Source organism: Ahaetulla prasina, chromosome 9 (genome assembly GCF_028640845.1).
Source record: "Ahaetulla prasina isolate Xishuangbanna chromosome 9, ASM2864084v1, whole genome shotgun sequence".
Lineage (NCBI taxonomy): Eukaryota > Metazoa > Chordata > Lepidosauria > Squamata > Colubridae > Ahaetulla > Ahaetulla prasina.
The window spans coordinates 15239551-15262624 of NC_080547.1; the positions used below are offsets into that span (position 1 = coordinate 15239551).

A 23074-nucleotide genomic window follows, 5' to 3' on the forward strand; every position below is an offset into this window, starting at 1 on the left:
CTGAGGAGGGTTTACTCCCAACAACAGCTGATTGGAGTAATCCTCGAATCAGAAGATTGGAGAGGCGGAGGCAACAGAAGGAAGGGAGGGGCAGGCCTTAATGAGTGCTGAGTCATGGAGCCACACCCCATGGCCTATATAAAGGATCTACTTTCTGGCAGTCTCTGAGTCAGGCAAAAGTCGAACTTATCTTGCTGAAGTCACTTACTGGTCTCCTGCCTGCTCTGAGGACTTTGCTAGGACTTTGGGCAGAGCTGCAGAGGCAAGCCTGATTCGGATTTCCCTGACCCAGCTGTCAGCGGAGGAGTGGGACACGACAATTTGGAGTCTGGTGGCATAAGGTGTTTTATTGTGAGCAGAGGAGTGGAGGACTCTTCTTGCGAAATATCTCTGGACTCTCTCGATTGTATTTGTGTCCGATATGCAGTGCGGGTTCCAGACAGATGAGCTGTATTCAAGAACTGGTCTAGCAAATGTTTTGTATGCTCTAGTTAGTAGTGCAATATTACCAGAGAAGAAGCTATGCAAGATTAGGTTAACAACTCTTAGTGCCTTTTTGGCAATATTGTTACAGCGGGCTCTTCAGTGCTAGGAGTTGGTCTGGTATTAATCCTGGTGTAAATCTATGCTTAACTAGGTTTTGATTGCTGGTGAGTGGGCATTTTGATCTTTTTGTTTGGGTTCCAGTTTTTTGATTGTCTCTTTTGAATGGTGAAGAGAGCAAAACCCACCGCTCCTAGCACTGATGATGTTACCTAATTGGGTAATGAAACGTCAGCACGAAAACAACCAAGCTCAGAGACCCATCAAGGACCCCACAGTTATTTTGGTCTGGTGGACACATCTGGAAAGTTGAAGAATGTGGTGGATGCTACGATACCATGGCTGCCCCAAAGAGGCGTCTGCTCTCAAAATGGCTGCTGGAGAAGGCATGATGGGTGATCTACTGTTAGAATCAAGACGCTGGTAAACATTCTTGCTTTGAAATAGATATATACAGGCAATGATGAGCTACAGACATGTCGGGAGCAACACTTTCATGTCCCTAGGACATGTAAGGAGCCCCCCAAATCCTCCTTAAGGTACCGATTTATCTACTCGCAGTCACTGCCTTTTGAACTGCTGGGTGAGCAGGAGCTGGAGCGTGTGATGGGAGCTCACCCTGTCCCACAGCAGCAACCGGGTGTCAAACACGAGCCTGCCAATCGTCAGCCCAGTGTCCTAACCTTGTGAGCCACTGCATCTCTCAAGGCATTTATGGCAAACTCCTTCCACATAAAGCAATTGGAAAATGAAGAGTGGATGATATGCCGTCCTCACCACTCCTCAATCTTGTCCCCAAGAACAAACTAGATGTCATTTAGCTTCAGTTCCCGCAGAGTGTTGCTGCCCCCGTTTTGTGTGAAATGAAGCCTAATGGCTAAAGAAAGGTTAATCACAAGTCCCATTTGCTTTCTAAGTGATTTCTCAGCTGAGCATATTGAGTGGACAGAATAAGGCATGTCTAAAATATCAGTGGCTTTCTTTCCCCCCCCCCCCAAACCATCTCTGAGATATTAAGGTAAAAGGTAAAGGTTCCCCTCGCACAAATGTGCTAGTCGTTCCCGACTCTAGGGGGCGGTGCTCATCTCCGTTTCAAAGCCAAAGAGCCAGCGCTGTCCAAAGGAGTCTCTGCAGTCATGTGGCCGGCATGACTCAACGCCAAAGGCGCACGGAGCACTGTTACCTTCCCACCAAAGGTGGTCCCTGTTTTTCTACTTGCATTTTTTACGTGCTTTCGAACTGCTAGGTTGGCAGAAGCTGAGATAAGTAACGGGAGCTCACCCTGTTACGCGGCGCTAGGGATTTGAACCGCTGAACTGCCGACCTTTCGATCGACAAGCCCAGCGTCTTAGCCACTGAGCCACCACGTCCCTTTTAGATTATTATTATTTTTTTTGGAGATATTAAAAGAAACATCAAATCACGGAATTAAAAAGAACTTCTGGTTATTATCCCTGGCAGTTCTCTTTTTAGACTTCCAACGCGCCATCAGCTCCCTCGGCAATATTCTGGGAACATCGCCCTACATTATGTTATTTTTATTTACTTATTTATATATTTAAATTCCGGAACTGGAATTTGCGGGCTTACGTCCCTGCAACTCCATTTCCTTTTCCAATTTCTCCAGCTCCCGGTCTGCCCCAAGGAATCCTGATGCATTAAATCGGTAGTCACCTTATTAGAAATGCTGATTGCCACTTATCAGGGAATGGAGTTCTGCCAGTTAATGGAATTGGCTGAAGGGTTTTTAAGCATATATTCAGTGGCGGTGTTTTTCCGTAAAGCAAAACAAAAACCCTTTCCACCCCACCCCACCCTCTACCCCCTCCTCAAACAGCCTCAGAGAAGCATATTCTGCAAACCACCATACGGTAATAAACTACGTCTTACCCAGCCAAAATGCAAGTCCGCTTACCCTTGGCTTAGTTTGTGGTGTGAAGCTAATTATTTCAGTATATAAAGCCTGGTTTGAGGCTTAGCATGAGGTTTTGTTTTTTTTTAAATTTGCATTTATATCCCGCCCTTCTCCGAAGACTCAGGGCGGCTTATACTATGTTAGCAATAGTCTTCATCCTATTTGTATATTTATATACAAAGTCAACTTATTGCCCCCAACAATCTGGGTCCTCATTTTACCTACCTTATAACGGATGGAAGGCTGAGTCAACCTTGGGCCTGGTGGGACTAGAACCTGCAGTAATTGCAGGCAGCTGCTGTTAATAACAGACTGCATTAGCAGTCTGAGCCACAGAGGCCCCCTATTAAATGGGGCACCGTAATTAGCTGAACAAATCATGGCTGAAACCAATCCATGACTGAGCACAAAATATGCTAGTTTGGTCTAGCGCCGTGATGGCGAAGCTATGGCACACATGCCTTTCTGTGGGCACATGCAGCGTTGCTAGCTTCTCTTCTTAAGGCATCAGATTAGAAACCAGGAGATGGTGAATTCTAGTCCTGCCTTAGGCATGCAAGCCAGCTGGGCGACTTTGGGCCAATCACCAAGAGATGGTGAGTTCTAGTCCCACCTTAGGAACGAAAGCCAGTTAGATGCCTTTGGGCCAAATGCCAGGAGACGGTGAGTTCTAGTTCCATCTTAGACATGGAAGCTAGCTGGGTGACTTTGAGAGAGTCACTCTCTCTCTCAGCCCAGCCCAACTCAAAGGGCTGTTGTGGGGAAAATAGGAGGAGGAAACACTGTTAGGTATGCTTGACTTCTTGAATTATTTATAAAAATAAAAAAGCAAACTATCTTTTAACGACCCCGTAATCCCTTGTGGGGTGGAGTCTGGGCAACTGAATGGATCCAGCAGAGTGTTTTCATGGCCAGATGCCCTTCCTGCTGCCAATGCAGAGTTTTGTTCAGCAGATACATTCTCAGTGAGCCCAGAGAGAGAAATAGCTGCCTCTACCTAGGATCGAACTCACAGCCTCCTGATTGTGAGGCGAGAGCTCCACCTCAAAAAAGCAAAATATATAAAAAAATTATCAATAAAATATGGGTCATCTAGATGTCTTGTTACTAATCAGTCCCATTGAGATATACATTCAGATTGGCATTTTGGCTTAGAACGATACATAAACCCACCAAGTGGTGGTATTCAGCCAGTTCTATCCGGTTCGGGAAAACCGGTAGTAGCGGCTGTGGGAGGCTCCAACCACCTGCCCAACATCATCATGTCCCATTTTTGATGTTCTGCACATGTGCGGAAGGCCCTGTGCATGCGCAGAGGTGGCGGATGCGAGCGGAACAAGCGCAAGCGCGCGCACGCTTGTATTTGCGAACCGGTAGCGAAGGTAAATGAATATCATCCCTGAACCCACCTGTTGTGACTCCCTCCTCTCCTCAGCCAGGCCCCTCCCGTCTCCAACTGGGCCTTTTATCAGACTCCGAGTCTGATAATGAAGATGAACAGCCTGTCATGCCTCCAGCCCCCGGCCCTGGCCCCATGCCCAGAGAGGATTCCAGGAGTAAAAGGACAAGCCCGATAAACCTCACTCATACAGCCTTCAGAGCAGGAAGCCAGCCAGGTGCTGGAATCACTCGGCCCTACTCCCTCTGACCCCTCCCTTTCCCAGAAGCTGACAGCAGATCCAGCTGAAGACAATTCAGAGTGGGAGGACCCTCGCTTCTGGAGATCTGAGAGGCGACGCCAGCAGAAGGAGGGGTGGGGCAGGCCTGGATAAATGCTGAGTCATGGAGCCACACCCCACAGCCTATATAAAGGACCTGCTTTTGGCATTCCAACCTTGAGTCAAGCAAAGTCTTATCTAGTTTGCTGATATCGGACTCTATCGCTGAAGTCACAACTTGGACTCCTGCCTGCCCTGATAAACCTCGAAGGAACTTGGCAAGCTGCAAAGGCTTCGTTGCCAAGTTTGTTACGGACTTCCTTGACTCGTTCATCGGAGTGGGAGTGGGACACAACACCACCCACTGATTGTTCATTTAATAAAGCTAAGCCTAACAACGATTTAAGGTTACATGCAGAACAAGTCACTGACTCAGGCAGCCAAGTAGTTGCTTCAACCCTTCTTAGCTGCTTCTCTGAGTTAGAGGTAGCAAAATACAGGCACGGAAATGCAATCTCAGCTTGATACCCGCTCCTTGTTTTTGCATTAGGTAAACTTACATTTGTTATTACCTGGAGTTATTAATAAACATTTATAAGACGCCAAGATAAATTGTGCAGGTCCCCCCCCCACCCGCCCCCGGTGAATTTGTGAAGTTTCCATAATTAAAAATAAATCTTGACAGCTAGGAATAGCACTCTGCATGCAGGAGAATGTGAAGGCATTCAGGTGAGGCCAAAAAAAAAACCCTCTTCTGGGGAGAGGAAGCAGTAGGAAGGCTTTTCCATAGGAGAAAAATTCAAGGCTTGTGAGTTCTAATCCTGCTTTAGGCACGAAAGCCAGCTGGGTGACTTTGGGCCAGTCACCAAGAGATGGTAGGTTCCGGTTCTGCCTTAGGTATGAAAGCCGGATGTGGAACATTGAACCAATAACCAGGAGATGATGAGGTCCAAGCTGGTAAAATCCCATCCCCGAATGGATCTTTATAGGTTTCTGTGACTTTGAAGAATGGGCGGTTCTGGAGGTGGTGCAACGAAGGGTCTTGTGTTCTGAAAGGATGTTGGGTAGCTCCTATCAAGGCCAATGGTTTTCGTCCTATGGTTTTGTTTTGTTTTTTGTTTTGTTTTTTAATTTGAATTTATATCCCGCCCTTCTCCGAAGACTCAGGGCAGCTTACACTGTGTTAAGCAATAGTCTTCATCCATTTGTATATTATATACAAAGTCAACTTTTATTGCCCCCAACAATCTGGGTCCTCATTTTACCTACCTTATAAAGGATGGAAGGCTGAGTCAACCTTGGGCCTGGTGGGGCTTGAACTTGCAGTAATTGCAAGCAGCTGTGTTAATAACAGACTGTCTTAGCAGTCTGAGCCACCAGAGGCCCCGTGGGTCTTGGGTGAGGGGCTCCTTGTTCTAATCCTACCATTCTGCCTTTGTTAGCTGTCAAACTTTGCAAGGTGTTTTGAAGTATCCCGTCTTGAGCGGATTACCAAATCTCGCATTTCTAAAAGCTGGCCTCTTCAGTTTCTGCTTGGGGGCAGGGAGACTGGAGCTGCTTCCTGCCTCTAAAAAAACATGTTTCTCCATTTCTCCTTTAAAGGGAAATATTCTATCCTGCCTTTTTTTTTTTTTTAATATTTCCCAAAATATTTTATTCTTTTGGGGTGGGGGCACAGGTGGTATTCAAAGGCGGTTTGGACTGGTTCGGGTGAATCGGTAGCAGAAATTTTAACCAGTTCACCGAACCAGCAAATACCACCTCTGGCTGGCCCCTCCCCCAGCTGCCCTGTCGCCGCTCGCCCTGCCCACCCGCTCGCCCTCTGGGTGAGGGTTTCCCACAGGTCATTGGGAGAGGATTAAAAAAAAAATGAAGACAGTGGTCAGGATTGCAGAATGGACACCTGAAAAAAAGAGGGAAGAATTTAGGGTGTCATCTTTCTTTTTTATTATTATTTATTGTTTTAACAAAAAACAAACAAACAGAAAGACAAAAATACATAACAAATATTGATATAAAACATATACTCTTTCTTCATACCAGCTTCGTTTCCTTATTCTTCTAATATTTACATCCTTCTAATATTTACATCCCACTCTCATTTCATTTATTTATACTTGTCTTTTTTGTCCCATTCTCCCTTGTTTCTATATATCTTCTATCCCATCTATCCTTCGAACTATTCATTTTCTTTCTTTCATTGCCATTTTATATACATGTATATAGAAGCTTTTCACCTTTTTTCATCATCTAGTATTTCTAGTCTCTAGCCAACTATACAATTTGTTCCATATCATATAGTATTCCGAATCTTCTTTTACTTTTCACTCCTTCGTTAATTTGTCCATCTCAGCACAGTCCAAATTTTTTCCTTATCACTTCCTCCTCTGTTGATATATTCTCATTTTTCCACTTCTGTGCAAATACTAATGTTATTCATGTTGTCTTGAATGGACTGCACCAGTAGAGGCTAAAACAATTTCGTTGCATACATGATGTACAATGACAAAGTAAAGGCTTTGAACTTGACTTTCTTTTTTCCCTACCTCTCCGGATCTCCTCCCTACCTCCTGACAATCCCTGGGATGCTGAATTAAGTAGAAATGATGTAGGCTGGGGTTGAATGGTATGATTTCTAGCTCTTTTAGCTCTTCTTAGCGTTTATAGGCAAGCTGGAGGCTAAAACTATGGATAGACTCCATCCTAACCCACTAAATGGGCTTCGCAAGTCATCCTGCATTTTAAATCATGGTTCTCGGTTAGCACATTTTTACAAATCCAGCCAGTTATTGTTTATTCAATAACTCATGCTTATGGGAGCCATTTAGCAGAGGCTGTGAGGGAAATCCATACTTCTGAACAGAATGAAGTCGAAATGTAGGATGGTGGCTCGCATGTAGGAAACTGCCATTTTGAATGGTGCTCCAGCCAAGGAATAAAATAGAAATCCAGGGTCAGAATATTCTAGCTTAGTTTTTTTTTTTTTTTTTTACATTTATACCCCGCCCTTCTCCGAAGACTCAGGGCGGCTTACAGTGTATAAGGCAATAGTCTCATTCTATTTGTATATTTTTTTTTACAAAGTCAACTTATTGCCCCCCCAACAAGTTCTTTGCTTGTCTTTGCTAGTTTTCTATTTGCGGGGAATTGTGTGTACAAGACTGTGAGTTCTAATTCTGCCTTAGTCACAAAAAGTGGTTGGGTAACTGTGGACCAATCACCAGGAGACTGTGAGTTCTAGTTCTGCCTTGGACATGAAAGCTGGCTGGATGATTTTGGGCCAATCACCAGGAGACAGTGTGTTCTGGTCCCGCCTTAGGCATGAAAGCTGGCTGGGGGACTTTGGACCGATCACTAGGAGATGGTGAGTTCTAGTTCTGCCTTTGTCATGAAAGCTGGCTGGGGGACTTTGGGCCAATCACCAGGAGATGGTGAGTTCTAGTCCCGCCTTAGACATGAAAGCTGGCTGGGTGACTTTGGGCCAATCACCAGGAGATGGTGAGTTCTAGTCCCGCCTTAGACATGAAAGCTGGCTGGGTGACTAACTAACCAACTATTTAACTAGCTCTCCTTCAACCACTGTAGTCATCTATCGTGTTTTCCCAAAAATAAGACCCTGTCTTATATTTTTTTAAACCCTGAAATAAGCGCATGGCCTTATTGCCATGCGCTCAAAAGCCCAATTAGGCTTATTATCAGGGGATGTCTTATTTTGGGGGAAACAGGGCAGAGGTGGGTTTCAGCAGGTTCTGACCAGTTCTGGAGAACCGGCAGTGGAGATTTTGAGTAGTTTAGAGAACCGGTAGTAAAAATTCTGACTGGCCCTGCCCTCATCTATTCTCTGCCTCCCAAGTCCCAGCTGATCGGGAGGAAATGGGGATTTTGCAGTAACCTTACCCTGGAGTGGGGACGGAATGGAGATTTTACAGTATCCTTCCCCTGCCATGCCCACCAAGCCACGCCCACCAAGCCACACCCACAGAACCGGTAGTAAAAAAATGTTGAAATCCACCACTGAAACAGGGTAGCACTTAATTTGGCTGGAAGGCAGTGCTATGAAGGAGAGTGGAGAGAAGAGGAGAAAATATCCCCTGAAGATGGAATTGGAAGGAGTCGGGGGGCATTCATTGGGCGGACCAGCAGCGACGGAGGAGTCACATCCTTCCTGTGGTTGGGCGAGAGCAGAATTCAGCCAGGCAGAAAAATAATTACTGGGGGCAGGGAGGGGGGAGTTGATTGGGTGTCCCCCCCTCCCACTTTCTTCTTTATAATAACTGCACAGTAATTAGTTTCACAATTTTGCTGCTATACTTTATAATAGCCTCCATTAAAGTTATGGGTTTTTTTAAAAAGTCAGTAATGGTTTACAGAGTAATTAATGAGGATGAACTTTATTGCTACTTTTATTGGGTGGGGGTTTGCCCATTCTTCTCTCTTTAGTGCTCTCTCGCTTTCTTGCTTGCTTGCTTGCTTGCTTGCTTGCTTGCTTGCTTGCTTTCTTTCTTTCTTTCTTTCTTTCTTTCTTTCTTTCCCCCCTCTGTTTCTCTCTCCCTGTTTTTTCTTCTGTGTTTCTCTCTCTTTCTTTCTCTCCCTCTCCGTCTCTTTCTCTCTCTCCCTCTCTTTCTCTCTGTTTCTCTCTTTCTCTCTCTCTTTCGTTCTCCCCCTCTGTTTCTCTCTCCCTCTTTTTCCTTTTGTTTCTCTCTCTTTCTTTCTCTCCCTCTCCGTCTCTTTCTCTCTCTCCCTCTCTCCCTCTCTGTTTCTCTCTTTCTCTCACTCCCTCTCCACCCTCTCTCTCACACACGAACACCTTTTCCAAACTTGTTTTCCTCTAACCAAAAATCCTTAGCTCCTTTCCTATAATATTAATCTTCCCACTTTTTACTAACAGCCCCCTCCCAAAAGTTAGCTTATGAGAAGATAGATAGGTAGAAGTTTTCGTTTCCCTCCCATAAACACTTAGAGGAGAGGGACGGTGCAGAAATTGGATACGTCAATAAAATAAAAGATAATAGTAGAACTAGACACCTTCCATGAAGTGGGCCAAGAGGAGATTTAAACCCGCTAGAAGGAAATATTTATTCGTGCATCATGAAATCCCGTATGTAAAATTTCCTGCCACGAAATTTGGTGTGGGTGAAGGAGTCTCTCTCTCTCTCTCCTCTACCCCCTATTTTTTGCCTAGCACGCTTCAACTTTTTTACCTTTTAAAAAATGCTTTAAAATTTTTTTTTAAAAAAGCCTCTGACAATCAGGCACTTCAGCTGGGATCATCAGAGCCTTGTTTTAACCCTTTAAAAGCATTTTTTTTTACAACCTCTTCGGCCAAAGCGAAATGCTTTTAATAGTAAAAAAGGAAAAAGCTCTAACGATCATGTGGCTCAGCTGGGCATGGACGGGGCGAGGGGTGGCAGGGATTTTTGCTACCGGTTCTCCGAACCACCCGCTGCCATTGCTACCGGATCGGGCAACCCGGTCTGAACCGGGAGCATTTCACCCCTCCCCTAGTGCAGCAGTCTCCATCCTTGGCAACTTTAAGCCTGGTGGACTTCAACTCCCAGAATTCCCCCAGCCAGCCAGCAAAAAAAAAAAAAAAGCTGGCTGGGGAATTCTGGGAGTTGAAGTCCACCAGGCTTAAAGTTGCCAAGGTTGGAGATCCCTGCCCTAGTGGATTACTGGGCATGCTTTTTCATCATTTTTCTATACTTATCACAGCAAAGGGCATCCCCTGCGTGACCTGGTTTGATCTCAGAACGAAACAGGCATAGACCTGGGAATACCACATAGATAGATAGATAGATAGATAGATAGATAGATAGATAGATAGATAGATAGATAGATAGATAGATAGATAGATAGATAGATAGATAGATTGATTATCCACTTTGATCAGTTTTATAAATAACTCACGGTGGCAAACATACACCCTATTCCTTCCTCCTCCTATTTTCCACACAGCAACCATCCTGTGTAGCTGAGAGGGTGAGTAAGTGACTGGTCCAAAGTCACTCAGCTGACTTTCATGCCTAAAATGGGACTAGAACTCACAGCCTCCTGGTGATTCACCCCAAAATCACCGACCTGGCTTTCATGTCTAAAATGGGACTAGAACTCACAATCTCCTGGGGATTGGCGCAGTTACCCAGCCAGCTTTCATGCCTAAGGCACAGGACTAGAATCCCCAGTTTTCTGGGGATTGTCCCAAAGTAATTTAGTTGACTTTCATGCCCAAGATGGGACTAGAACTCACAGTCTTCTGATTTCTAGCCTGGTGCCTTCCCCTTTAAGATTGGAAGAATGATTATTTATTATTTATTTATTTATTTATTATTTCGATTTCTATACCGCCCTTCTCCCAAAGGACTCAGGGCGGCTTACAGCCAACTAAGAACGACAAATATAAAAATTAAAAAACAAATTTAAAAGATTAATTTAAATAGGCTGAAAATTCTAAAAACTCTAAAAACTATTAAAAACCCCCATTAAAAAACTATTAGGCCAGTCCTGCACGATGAAATAAAAGAGTCTTCAACTCATGCCGGAAGGCCCGGAGGTCAGGGAGTTGGCGTATCCCTGGGGGTAGCTCATTCCAGAGGGCTGGAGCCCCCACAGAGAAGGCCCTACCCCTGGGGGTCGCCAGTCGACATTGTCTGGCCGACGGCACCCTGAGGAGACCCTCTCTGTGGGAGCGCACTGGTCGATGGGAGGCCACTGGTAGCAGCAGGCGGTCCCGTAAGTAACCCGGTCCTAAGCCATGGAGCGCTTTAAAGGTGAGAACCAACACCTTGAATTGCACCCGGAAGGCAACCGGAAGCCAGTGCAGCCTGCGCAGGATAGGTGTTATATGGGAGCTTCGAGCCGCTCCCTCAATCACCCGCGCGGCCGCATTCTGGACCAGTTGAAAGAAAAAGAAAAAAGAATCGCAGAAGAACCACAGCAAACCACTTAGATATTACTGCCAGGAAAACCACATGGATGCCACTATGAATTAACCAGAAATGGGACTTAAATTTTCCATCCATCCTTGCTATTTTTTTCATGGAAACCAAAGCCATCCTTGAAGTGGTTTCCTGGCATCTGTATATGATGACACTGTCCCAGTGGTGAAATTCAATTTTTTTTGCTACTGATTCTGTGGGCGTGGCTTGGTGGGCGTGGCAGGGGAAGGATACTGCAAAATCCCCATTCCCACCCCACTCCAGGGGAAGGATACTGCAAAATCTCCATTCCCTCCCCACTCCAGTGGAAGGATACTGCAAAATCTCCATTCCCTCCCCACTCCAGGGGAAGGATACTGCAAAATCTCCATTCCCTCCCCACTCCAGTGGAAGGATACTGCAAAATCTCCATTCCCTCCCCACTCCAGGGGAAGGATATTGCAAAATCCCTATTCCCACCTCAGGCCAGGGGAAGGATACTGCAAAATCCCCATTCCCTCCCCACTCCAGGGGAAGGATATTGCAAAATCTCCATTCCCTCCCCACTCCAGGGGAAGGATACTGCAAAATCTCCATTCCCACCCCACTCCAGGGGAAGGATACTTCAAAATCTCCATTTCCTCCCCACTCCAGGGGAAGGATAGTGCAAAATCCCCATTCCCTCCCCACTCCAGGGGAAGGATATTGCAAAATCTCCATTCCCACCCCACTCTGGAGCCAGCGGCAAATGGTATTTGCCAGTTATCTGAACTACTCAAAATTTCCACTACCGGTTCTCCAGAACCTGTCAGAACCTGCTGGATTTTACCCCTGCACTGTCCCACAGCCTGTCAATACACACACACACACACACATACACACACATATCCCCCCCCCACCATTTTCTGCATTGTCAATTGCCTGTTGATGTCTCTTTCTTGATCCCATCCCAATTTCTCTCTCAGTTCTGCAAATTATCCACTCCGGGCATTTCCAGTGAAGTGATGTATACCTCTTGCCAAGATAACCCCCTTGATAAAATACGGCCTGCTTAAATCTTGTCCTGGGTTCCCATTAGAATTTGAGCTAAACCTTTGTGTCAGCTTAATATACTCCCAGCCTTGAACTTCTTTTTGGCAGGACAAGCAGTAGGAAGTGGGAAGAGATCGCACGGAAGCTGGAGACAATCTAAGATTTTTTTTTCTGGTGGGAATCTAACCGTACAGGACCAGAATGGATGCTCCATGACTGGAGGTTTTTAAGGAAGGGATTGGACAGTCCCTTGTCTGCAATGATATAGAGCAGGGGGGAGGTCAAACTTGATTTCATGAGGGCCGCATCAGGTGTTGTGTCTCGTCCGATCTCACCACAGCCGGGGCCTTCTTATCTGCTTCCGAACGCTGAGGAATGTCCTAGTATGCCTCCCGGCCCCAGCTCTGGCTCCATGCCCAGACAGGCTGAAGAGGAGGAAATACCTCCAGCCCCCAGCTCTGGCTCCATGCCCAGGCAAACGGAGCAACTAGACCCCTCCCCCTCCTCCACAGCATGTGAGCCTGAGGGAGGTCAATTGCCAACAGCTGCAGACTGGAGTGACCCTCGCGTCAGAAGACTTGATAGGCGGAGGCAACAGAAGGAAGGGAGGGGCAGGCCTGGATAAGTGCTGAATCATGGAGCCACACCCCATGGCCTATATAAAGGATCTGCTTTCTGGCATTCTCTGAGTCAGGCAAAGTCTAAACATATCTTGCTGAAGTCACTTTCTGGTCTCCTGCCTGCCCTGAGGACTTTGCTAGGACTTTGGCAGAGCTGCAGAGGCACGCCTGATTCGGATTTCCCTGACCCGGCCGTCAACGGAGGAGTGGGACACGACATCAGGGTTGTGTCTAACCTCAAGGGGCCAGGGAGGGCATGGCCAGAGTGGATATGGTTAGCTTGATGTCACTCGTGTCGGGGGCGCCTGTGGTGGCCCTACCGCTCTGCCGGTAAAAATGGGTTCCCGAGCTCCGTTTTCAACTGCGACAGCCTCCTGCAATCCTCTGCCAGCAAAAATGGAGCTCGGGAGGGCTGCACCGTGGGCTGGTCCTTGGCCTCACGGGCTAGATCTAAGCACCCACGGGCCAGAGTTTGACAGCCCTGGTATAGACTCTCCTGCTCGTGAAGGAGGTTGGACTAGAAGACCTCCAAGGTCCCTTCCAACTCTGTTCTCCTGCTATTCATCTCTGTGGTACAAATATGGAATGGACACTGGACCAGGAGTGGGTTTTACTTACCATTGCTACCGGTTCGTTCTTGTAGATCATATTTGATGACGTCCAGGCAGGTGGGTGGAGCCTCCCAACACCGCTACTACCAGTTCGCCCGAACTGAGATGAACCGGTAGCAACTCACCACTGCACTGGACCCATCCATCCTTTGGCGTCTACCCCCTTTTTTTTGCTTTGCTTCGCAGGCATCCTTCCAGAAGGGATCCTGAAGTCCTGGCCAGTGACATCACCCAGAGAAGCATCTTCCCTGCTGTGGGGACAACCTGGCCTCTTTTTGGTGGCAACCGCTGCCCCTGCAAACCTGCTTGTGCAATGGGTGGGTTGTGAGCGCTGGTAAGACTTGTGAGCCTCACGGCCTTTGAACTGCCTTCTGATCCCTTCTTGCTTTGATCTCCATGTGGTCTCCTGTTCTGTCTCTGGGGTTTCTGCTGTCAGGTAATGAGGAGCTGTGGGTCCCATCAGCCTTGGAGATGCCGAAGCGACGAGACATCTTGGCGATTGTCCTGATTGTGCTTCCCTGGACGCTGCTTATCACCGTCTGGCATCAGAGCGCCATTGCTCCCCTGCTTGCAGTGCATAAGGGTGAGGAGAAAGCCCAGGCCAGCTCTGATCATCACTGGCCCCATCATCCACAACCACCCCATCCCCCACAACTCATCGTCAACCTTCCCCATCGTTCTATTCATTTCACCACCCAGTCTCCCATATGTTCCTTCCAAGATTCTGAACCCAAACCATCTTCGAGATCTTGAACCTTGTTTCTCGTTTAGTTTACACATAGGAGAGTCCATGGTGAATGTTAAGGGTAAACTGGGTTCACAACCAAGGTTGTGGACTGTTGAGCAGAGTACCCTATGCATAAAAACGACTGAGACTGGTTGTGTACAATAACAGTCACGTGCAGACAAACTGGGGTTTGATATTCCACCGTAGACTTGCAAGTCTACCACCGTAGACTTGCACAACAAACAAGGTCTTCTTTCAGTTCAGCAAAACACAGTTCAATTCACAACAGTCAATATCTTGAGGAATCAGTAACTAGCCATGATCAAGCAACGATCATAAAGCTCAAATATACAGTTGCAGCATGTCATCAGGTTACAATGCTGTAGCATCCCTGTAGATTCCCCAACAAGCCATAATTTAGTAGTCCTTTTATACATTGGCTACAGAGCTCAACCAATCAGGATGCTTGCATGATGCAGCACAGCCTTAAAGCAATACCATACCTTTCTACAAACATACATAGTTAGTTTATATATTGCCTGGCCAACTAGTTAGGCAAATAACAATTTCCTGACAGTGAATACTGAAGTTTCCTTATTGGCCGTGAACAAAAATCCATCTTGCCCACCAATCTGATGAAAACAGTTCAGTACAAGCTCAGTAGGAATTTAGCTACGGTTCTTCAAGAATTAAGCTGAATGGAAGGCCACCTTCCCATTCTGTGTCTCCTGGAAGGACGGAGGTCAACAGAGAAAGAACTATCTCTTCTGGAATGGCCTTTCAAAATAAATTTATTTGATAATAATAAACATAAATTTCAATATGGAAGGTTTCCTATTTTCTTCATGAGGTTCTGAAATGATTCCTTGCCCAGAAGAAGAGATAGGACTTTATTAAAATGTCCAGCTAAATATCTATTTATAAAACCCATAAAATTATTGTGCTACCTAGAGTAGTGGCCCAAATTGTGGAAACCTTTGGGGAAAAGTGAATTTCCTAAAACTAGGTCATAACACCAACTGGAGTAGTACCATAACATTATATATCAATGGAAAGATAATTTAATCAAGAATGTAAGGAAATAACTTTTATGAAGGGTTTGCTATTAGAATAGCAGTTACAGTATAAAGAAGAAATATGAACACATAGAAAAAAATTAGACACACAAAAATTATCACCACATCAGTTAATACTTAGTTGGGTAACCTTTAGCATGAATTACGGCCTTACTAATGTCTTCCCATGAAGTGAACCAACTCTTTTAGTTCTGCAACTGTTCTAATGTGAAACCAAGATTGTATGACATTGGCCAAGCCCATTTTCTTCACCACAACCTCTTCCCTCTACTATCTTATGAGCCTTGGTGGCGCAGTGGTTAGAGTGCAGTACTGCAGGCTGCTTCTGCTGACTGCTGGCTGCCTGCAATTCGGCAGTTTGAATCTCACCAGGTTCAAGGTTTGACTCAGCCTTCCATCCTTCCGAGGTGGGTAAAATGAGGGCCCAGATGGTTGGGGGCAATAGGCTGACTCCGTAAGAGAAGGTTGTAAAGCAATATATATGTCTAAGTCAGTGGTTCTCAACCTTTATAGTGCTGCGACCCCTTTAATACAATTCCCCACGATGCGACGACTGCAACCATAAAATTATTTTCGTTTTGAATTTATCGCACCTGAAGCCGTATTGGCTAGCGATCTGAACTGCTCGCGATTGCCTTGAGGACGGAGGCATTAAAGCGGAGACTCCTCCCCTATTAAGTTTATGGCGCCTGAAGCCAGATTAGGCTAGCGATTGGGAGTGATTGCAGCTGGCTTGAGAGGGAGACATCAGAGCAAAGATTTCTCTCTTTTTTAATTCATCGTGCCCGAAGCCGAATTCAGCTAGCGATTTGAAGAGCCTGCAGCTGGCGTGTGGAGTCAACCATTGGAGCGCGATTCTTTGACTTGCAAGTATACTTCCCATATTTCCGATGGTCTTAGGCGACCCCTGGCAAATCGTCATTCGACCCCCAAGGGGGTCACGACCCACAGGTTGAGAACCGCTGGTCTAAGTGCTATTGCTATTGCTATCGGGATTAGAGTTCCATCTTGCCTACCGTTTTTTCCCCAACTACTAGATAAATATGGACCAACAAAATATAAAAAATAATACCTTCTTTTTCTCTGGTGCTTTAAGTCCTGAGTTTTAGAGATTCAGGACCTACTCAGTAATCTTCCATAAAGGACAACCAGATTGACTTTGTTCTCCCAATTCCTGAGCCAACACCTTACCTAGCACAACACACTAGGCATGAAGAAAGTATAATAGTTCTCCAAAAAAAAGCCTTAAATCCATTCAGTATGGAAAAAATTTGCACAGGAGCAGGTGAAGCTTGGCTGATAAACCCCAAGGAAGCAATAATATTTAAGTGTAAAATTCTTTTCCTGGAACCCTAAGGAGCCATATCTTGGTCTTTCTTGATTGCCTTGAATCAAAAATTGGTAGGTTGACTGACGTTCAGATCAAAAGTGTCCCATGAATCATTTCATCATTTCTGTTACGTACGTTGGTAGGAATAAACGGACTGTCTGTGTGTGCTTTTTAAAAACTCATTTTGACCTTTAAAAATGAACGGTTTTATTTATGCACGGGTCTTTTACAAACGATATTTCAAATGGGGTATGTTGCAGGTTAGCTATATCTTTGCAACAGCAAGGCTCTTTCAATTTGATCAATCTTTCATTTTTTCCTTGAAGATGATAACGACAACGATGATATCAATACTGTATTTATTAAATAGGTAAAGGCAAATTTCCACACTTAGGATATTGCTGTCCATGGTCCTGAAGTCAGAATCTCTAACCTTGCTGTCCATGGTCCTGAAGTCAAAATCTCCAACCTTTTCTATTTCTATTTCATTTCTCCTAGGCCTGTTTCAGCTAGCTGTCTCTTTTTAATCTTTTTATATATAAAGAAGCACATTCTATTTTCTTTTTCTTTTTTTATGATTTTTAAATGGTTTTTTTTCTTTAACATATATGAATACTTAGTGAACAGTACATTGCCTGGGTCAATTTACTTTATGCAGAATACTCATAACAATAATAATGCTATTTAGATATACATAAGATATAGATATAAGGACGCAGTGGCTCAGGGGCTAAGACAGCTGAGCTTGTCAATTGAAAGGTCGGCAGTTCGGCGGTTCGAATCTCTAGTGCTGCCGTGTAACGGAGTGAGCTCCCGTTATTAGTCCCAGCTTCTGCCAACCTAGCAGTTTTGAAAGCACGTAAAAATGCAAGTAGAAAAAATAGGGACCACCTTTGGTGGGAAGGTAACAGCATTCCGTGCGCCGGCCACATGAACACAGAGACGTCTTCGGACAGCGCTGGCTCTTCGGCTTTGAAACGGAGATGAGCACCGCCCCCTAGAGTCGGCCACGACTAGCACATATGTGCGAAGGGAATCTTTACCTTTCCCTTAAGATATAGATATTTAGATATACATACATTTAGATATAGATATCCCAATCCCTATCGGATGGATGTCAATGCCAGCCCCCAACCTCTCCACTCACACCTGTTTCCTCAGCCTTCTTTATTTTTCATTCTTTCCGTTCGCCAGGTAGCAGCAAATTGTTGGTTTCCTGTTGCAGTAGATGGGTAGATTTTTATACAGTTAGAGGATTAGGGGGAATCCTTTGGCTGGGAGAAATGAGATGACTGCTTTGCTTCTGATCACAGTAGGAAAAAAGGCAACGTTCCCCAGGGCAAACACAGGTCAGGTTTTTTAATCCATAGAATTGAGTGAGGGCTGTTGGGCTATGTTTCTGATAGCTCTGGATTATTCTCATCTCCCTAAAGAATTGTGAGAAGTATAATAATAATAATGGAGGTGCTCCCTTCAGCTAACCCTACATCAGATCCTTGTCAAACGGCAGTCGCCAAGATTTCCTGGTAGGAAAGACAATCCCGTTTCTTCAGTTTTATTGTCTTGAGAAAAAAGATGCCCAACTGATTTTGGTCCACCCATTGGCAAATTTTTAAGAGCAGGCCACAACGAAGAAGAAGGAGCAGAGGGAGATTTCCATTCAATTCATTAGTTTTAATTGGAATTACATTGGATTGCTAAAATACACTTAATACGATTATTCCCTGGTCGTGCATGACTTGCTTATGGAATTAACACGTTTCCTACAATGCTCTGACTCATAAACTAATCAGACTACACGTACACAATAGGTTGAACCACCCAAAAATTAAATCTAAACAGCTTTAGTAATGTTAGATGAATGAAGTCACTAAATCTTGATCAAATCTGGTGATGTTTGCTATTGGAATGCAATTGGTTACAGGTACAGATTAACAGAGTTAGAAGGGACCTTGTAGGTCATCTAGTCCAACCCCCCATCCAAGCTGATCCTACACCATTTTTGACAGATTCCCACAGATGCCGTCACATCCTCCTTCCACCATTCCTTGACTTATGACCATTATTGAGCCTCCAATTTCTGTTGCTAAGTGAGACATCTGTTAAGTGCGAGATTTGTTAAGTGAGTTTTGCCCCATTTTATGACCTTTCTTGCCACGGTTGTTAAGTGAATGACTGCAGTTGTTAAGAAACATGGCTGTTAAGTGAATCTGGGATTCGGGCTAAGAGTCGGTGGTGACTGAATGAAGCTGAGAGTTTACTGGCCGGATGCCCTTCCTGACACCTACGCGGGGTTCACAGCAGATATTTTCTCTTTGCGCCCTGATAGAGAAACATCTGCCGCTGCCTAGGATTGAACTATCAACCTTCCGAATGGGAGGCAAGAGTCTTCACCTCTAGGCCACCACGTTGCTCTAATGCCACTATTCATTAAGCCCCTTTAGGTAATGGAATGCTATCCTGGTGCATTTGGGTTTTCCCCGTTCTTCATTCACCTAGGTCAGACTCTGCAAACTTGGCTCTTGTCGTGTCCCACTCCTCCGCTGACGGCCGGGTCAGGGAAATCCGAATCAGGCGTGCCTCTGCAGCTCTGCCAAAGTCCTAGCAAAGTCCTCAGGGCAGGCAGGAGACCAGAAAGTGACTTCAGCAAGATATGTTTAGACTTTGCCTGACTCAGAGAATGCCAGAAAGCAGGTCCTTTATATAGGCCATGGGGTGTGGCTCCATGACTCAGCACTTATCCAGGCCTGCCCCTCCCTTCCTTCTGTTGCCTCCACCTATCAAGTCTTCTGACGCGAGGGTCACTCCAGTCTGCAGCTGTTGGCAATTGACCTCCCTCAGGCTCACATGCTGTGGAGGAGGGGGAGGGGTCTAGTTGCTCCGTTTGCCTGGGCATGGAGCCAGAGCTGGGGGCTGGAGATACTTCCTCCTCTTCAGCCTGTCTGGGCATGGAGCCAGGGCTGGGGCCGGGAGGCATACTAGGACATTCCTCAGCGTTCGGAAGCAGATAAGAAGGCCCCGGCTGCGGTGAGAGCGGGCAAGACACAACAGCTCTTTTAAGACTTGTGAACTTCAACTCCCAGAGTTCCTCAGCCAGCAAAGCTGAGCAAGTCCACAAGTCTTTAAAGAGCCAAGTTTGCAGACTCTGACCTAGATGTTACTGCCAATTTGCTACCCTTGGTTCAAGACGAACAGTGCTCGCCTACTTCTATTTCTTTATAAAAATATAAGTAGGGGAAAAAGGGTGTTAGCTGAAAAGAATTGTGTTGATGAAGTTGTTTTGCTCCTTTCAAAACACAGCATTCCAATCTGATGAAGTATCTGGTGAAATAATTATATTTTGCATCCCCACACAGAGCTTGATTATTTTCAAACAGACTCAAAGGGTAACTTACGGTGTATTTTTTTCAGGGATGTGGGGCGGTGGGGGGGAGACGTGAGCCGGAGGAGAACACCGAGTTGAAGTATAAAATGTACGTTTTTATAACCTGATGTGATCCTGGTCACGTTCAGGATTTCAAGTAAACAAGCTGGAGAATCAATAAAACAAATCAATGAACCAAAATAAGGGTAGAGCGATTTCACAAACTGCTTTCTCCTGAAATTACTTTGTCAGTTTTTACAGAACTGGGGTTGAATTACTCACACTGGCAGTCCACACATTGGCTGCACCTCCACCCACCCCATTTTGGGCTATGCCTAAGCTGGAACTTCTAGTACCTATTGATCTTCCAAAACTGTCTTCACTGACCCAAAGCACCTCTCTTAAAATACTATGAAAGCCAGTATGGTTAACTGGCCTAGAAACCAGGAGATGCTGAGTTCTACTCCTGCCTTATGTATGAAAGCCAGATGGGTGATTTTGACCCAGTCACCAGGAGATTGGGAATTCTAGCCCCACTTTAGGCATGAAAGCTGGCTGGGTGACTGTTGTGAGCCAGGCTCAAGTAGTTATTACCAGGCACAATCAGTCCTAAGCAAACATATTTTATTAGAAGAGCTGAGAATGAAGTAAGTCATTAAATTAGTCCAATTTAAGTCCAAAACAAAGTCCTTCAGAAAAAGTCCTTTGGCCTTATCACAAACCTTTGTTTTCTTTGGCACCCTGCCAAAGGCTTTTCTTGGCAAGAACCCCAAAAAGCTCAGAAACAGGAGACAAGAAATAATTGTAGCAACGTTGCTTTCCTACAAAGCGCCCAAGAGCCATTGCTGCTCTTTTAAGCTTTATGGGAGGGGCCAATCATCTCTTGGACTTAATCCTGAGTCGTCCTTTTTGCTTCAGCTGCTCTTGCCTTCTGGCAGCTCTTTGCATGCGTGCATTAGGAACAGGCTTCTCCTGTTCCTCTGCCTCTCTGCTGTCCACCTCTGGAGGCTCTGGAGTCCGTGCATCGCTCCCAGATGGCCCTGCCTCCGATGCAGAGCTCTTGTCCGGGCCTTCCCCTGACTCCAGGACTGGCCCATCATCCTCCCCAGCCTCCTCAGTGTCCGACTCTGCTGCTAGTTCCACAGGCTGCTGACGGACCACAACAGTGACTTTAGTCCAGTCTCTTACTTTCAGCCCAACTCACCTCCCAACTTCCCATGGTAGGCTTGTGGCAGGCATGAACCCTGAAGGCAGAAAGGTAGAAAGATGACTTTTCTCTCTCTCTCTCTCTCTCTCTCTCTCACACACACACACACACACACACAAACACACACACCCCAGATCTCTCCAAACTTCGTGTTTCTTAGTGTAGAAACACAACCTTATTGTTCTGGATAGCTATACCCTATGCAGGAACAACCAACTAGTATCTCTGTAATTCAATTTGGTGCCCTTCAAACATTTTCAGCTTCAACTCAAGGCCAACCATTCCAAGTTCAGAGTATTTGGAATCTTTCGAATCTTCATCGTTGCAGTAACCATTTCACCCCGATTCATTTGATTCCATTCAGCTTCACCATGGTTTCCTCAGCCAGTTGACTTGGTTATTATAGTTTTCTCCCACGATTTTTGTGTGTGTGTGTGTGCTCCAAATACAAATTACAGATGATGGTGATGATGACAATTACTTACAGACACGCATCAGCTTCTACAGCTTTTGCCACAAAGTCAGAAGGCAGATTGTCTTACCCCACAGAATAGAATAGAATAGAATAGAATAGAATAGAATAGAATAGAATAGAATAGAATAGAATAGAATAGAATTTTTTATTGGCCAAGTGTGATTAGACACACAAGGAATTTGTCTTTGGTGCATAGGCTCTTAGTGTACATAAAAGAAAAGATACATTCATCCAGAATCATAAGGTACAACACTTCATGATAGTCATAGGGTACAAATAAGCAATCAGGAAACAATCAATATCAATATAAATCATAAGGATATAAGCAACAAAGTTACAGTCATGCAGTCATCAGTGGAAGGAGATGGGTGATGGGAACAATGAGAAGGTTAATAGTAGTGCAGACTTAGTGAATAGTTTGACAGTGTTGAGGGAATTATTTGTTTAGCAGAGTGATGGCATTTGGAAAGAAACTGTCCTTGTGTCTAGTTGTTCTGGTGTGCAGTGCTCTATAGTGTCGTTTTGAGGGTAGGAGTTGAAACAGTTTATGTCCAGGATTTGAGGGGTCTGTAAATATTTTCATGGCCCTCTTTTTGACTCGTGCAGTATACAGGTCCTCAATGGAAGGCAGGTTGGTAGCCATTGTTTTTCTGCAGTTCTAATTATCTTCTGAAGTCTGGGTCTGTCTTGTTGGGTTGCAAAACCAAACCAAACAGTTATAGAGGTGCAGATGACAGACTCAATAATTCCTCTGTAGAACTGTATCAGCAGCTCCTTGGATGATACAAGGAAACAAAGGGGAACCCATGAGCTTCAGGATTAGAAGATGCTTTGAGCCTTATTATCAAATGCAGAACTGAGAGTGACTTAGGACATAGGGGAAGACGGTGTGCAATCAAATATGATCTGCCCACTTTCTATTCCGTACGCCTGATGGCTTCTAGTCTTCTGCTTGTTTTCTTTTCCTCTTTCTTGACCCCTGCCAAGAGGAGATCTTTATCTTTTTGCTGCTTCAGCTCTTCTTCTCTTGTTCCTTCTCTACTGCAGAGGATGGTGGGGACACCCGTCGTGACTTCTCTCAAGGCTCGGACTCTAAGGAGTATTGTTTATCTGACCGTGACATTGTGGAGGTGGTTAGGACAGAATATGTCTACACCCGCCCACCTCCTTGGTCGGACGCCTTGCCCACTATCCACGTGGTCACTCCCACTTACAGCCGGCCGGTCCAAAAGGCGGAGCTGACACGGTTGTCCAATACTTTTTTGCACGTTCCAAACTTGCACTGGATCTTGGTGGAAGACTCTCAACGTCGGACTGCTCTGGTCACTCGGCTTTTGCGAGACACGGGGCTGAACTACACCCACCTCAATGTGGAGACCCCACGCAACTACAAGCTGAGAGGGGACATGCGGGACCCCCGGATTCCTCGGGGAACCATGCAAAGGAACCTGGCCCTACGGTGGCTGAGGGAGACATTTAATAGAAACAACAGCCAACCAGGGATTGTATACTTTGCGGATGACGATAACACTTATAGCCTGGAACTTTTTGAGGAGGTAAGATGCTCGCGGGCCACTCAGCCAACTGGGTTAAGTTGCTAAT

General features: G+C 45.4%; 1 protein-coding gene across 1 annotated transcript in view; it reads left to right on the plus strand.

Annotated features, from left to right (window-relative positions):
- The first annotated feature begins 13689 nt into the window (after window positions 1–13689).
- The window catches only part of B3GAT1 (beta-1,3-glucuronyltransferase 1), a 32201-nt gene continuing 22816 nt past the window's right edge, over window positions 13690–23074 (plus strand). Inside the window, exons 1-2 of the mRNA XM_058194533.1 lie at window positions 13690–13876; window positions 22520–23028. Of these exons, the coding sequence (XP_058050516.1) occupies window positions 13690–13876; window positions 22520–23028 (696 nt within the window). The remainder of the gene's footprint in view (window positions 13877–22519; window positions 23029–23074) is intronic.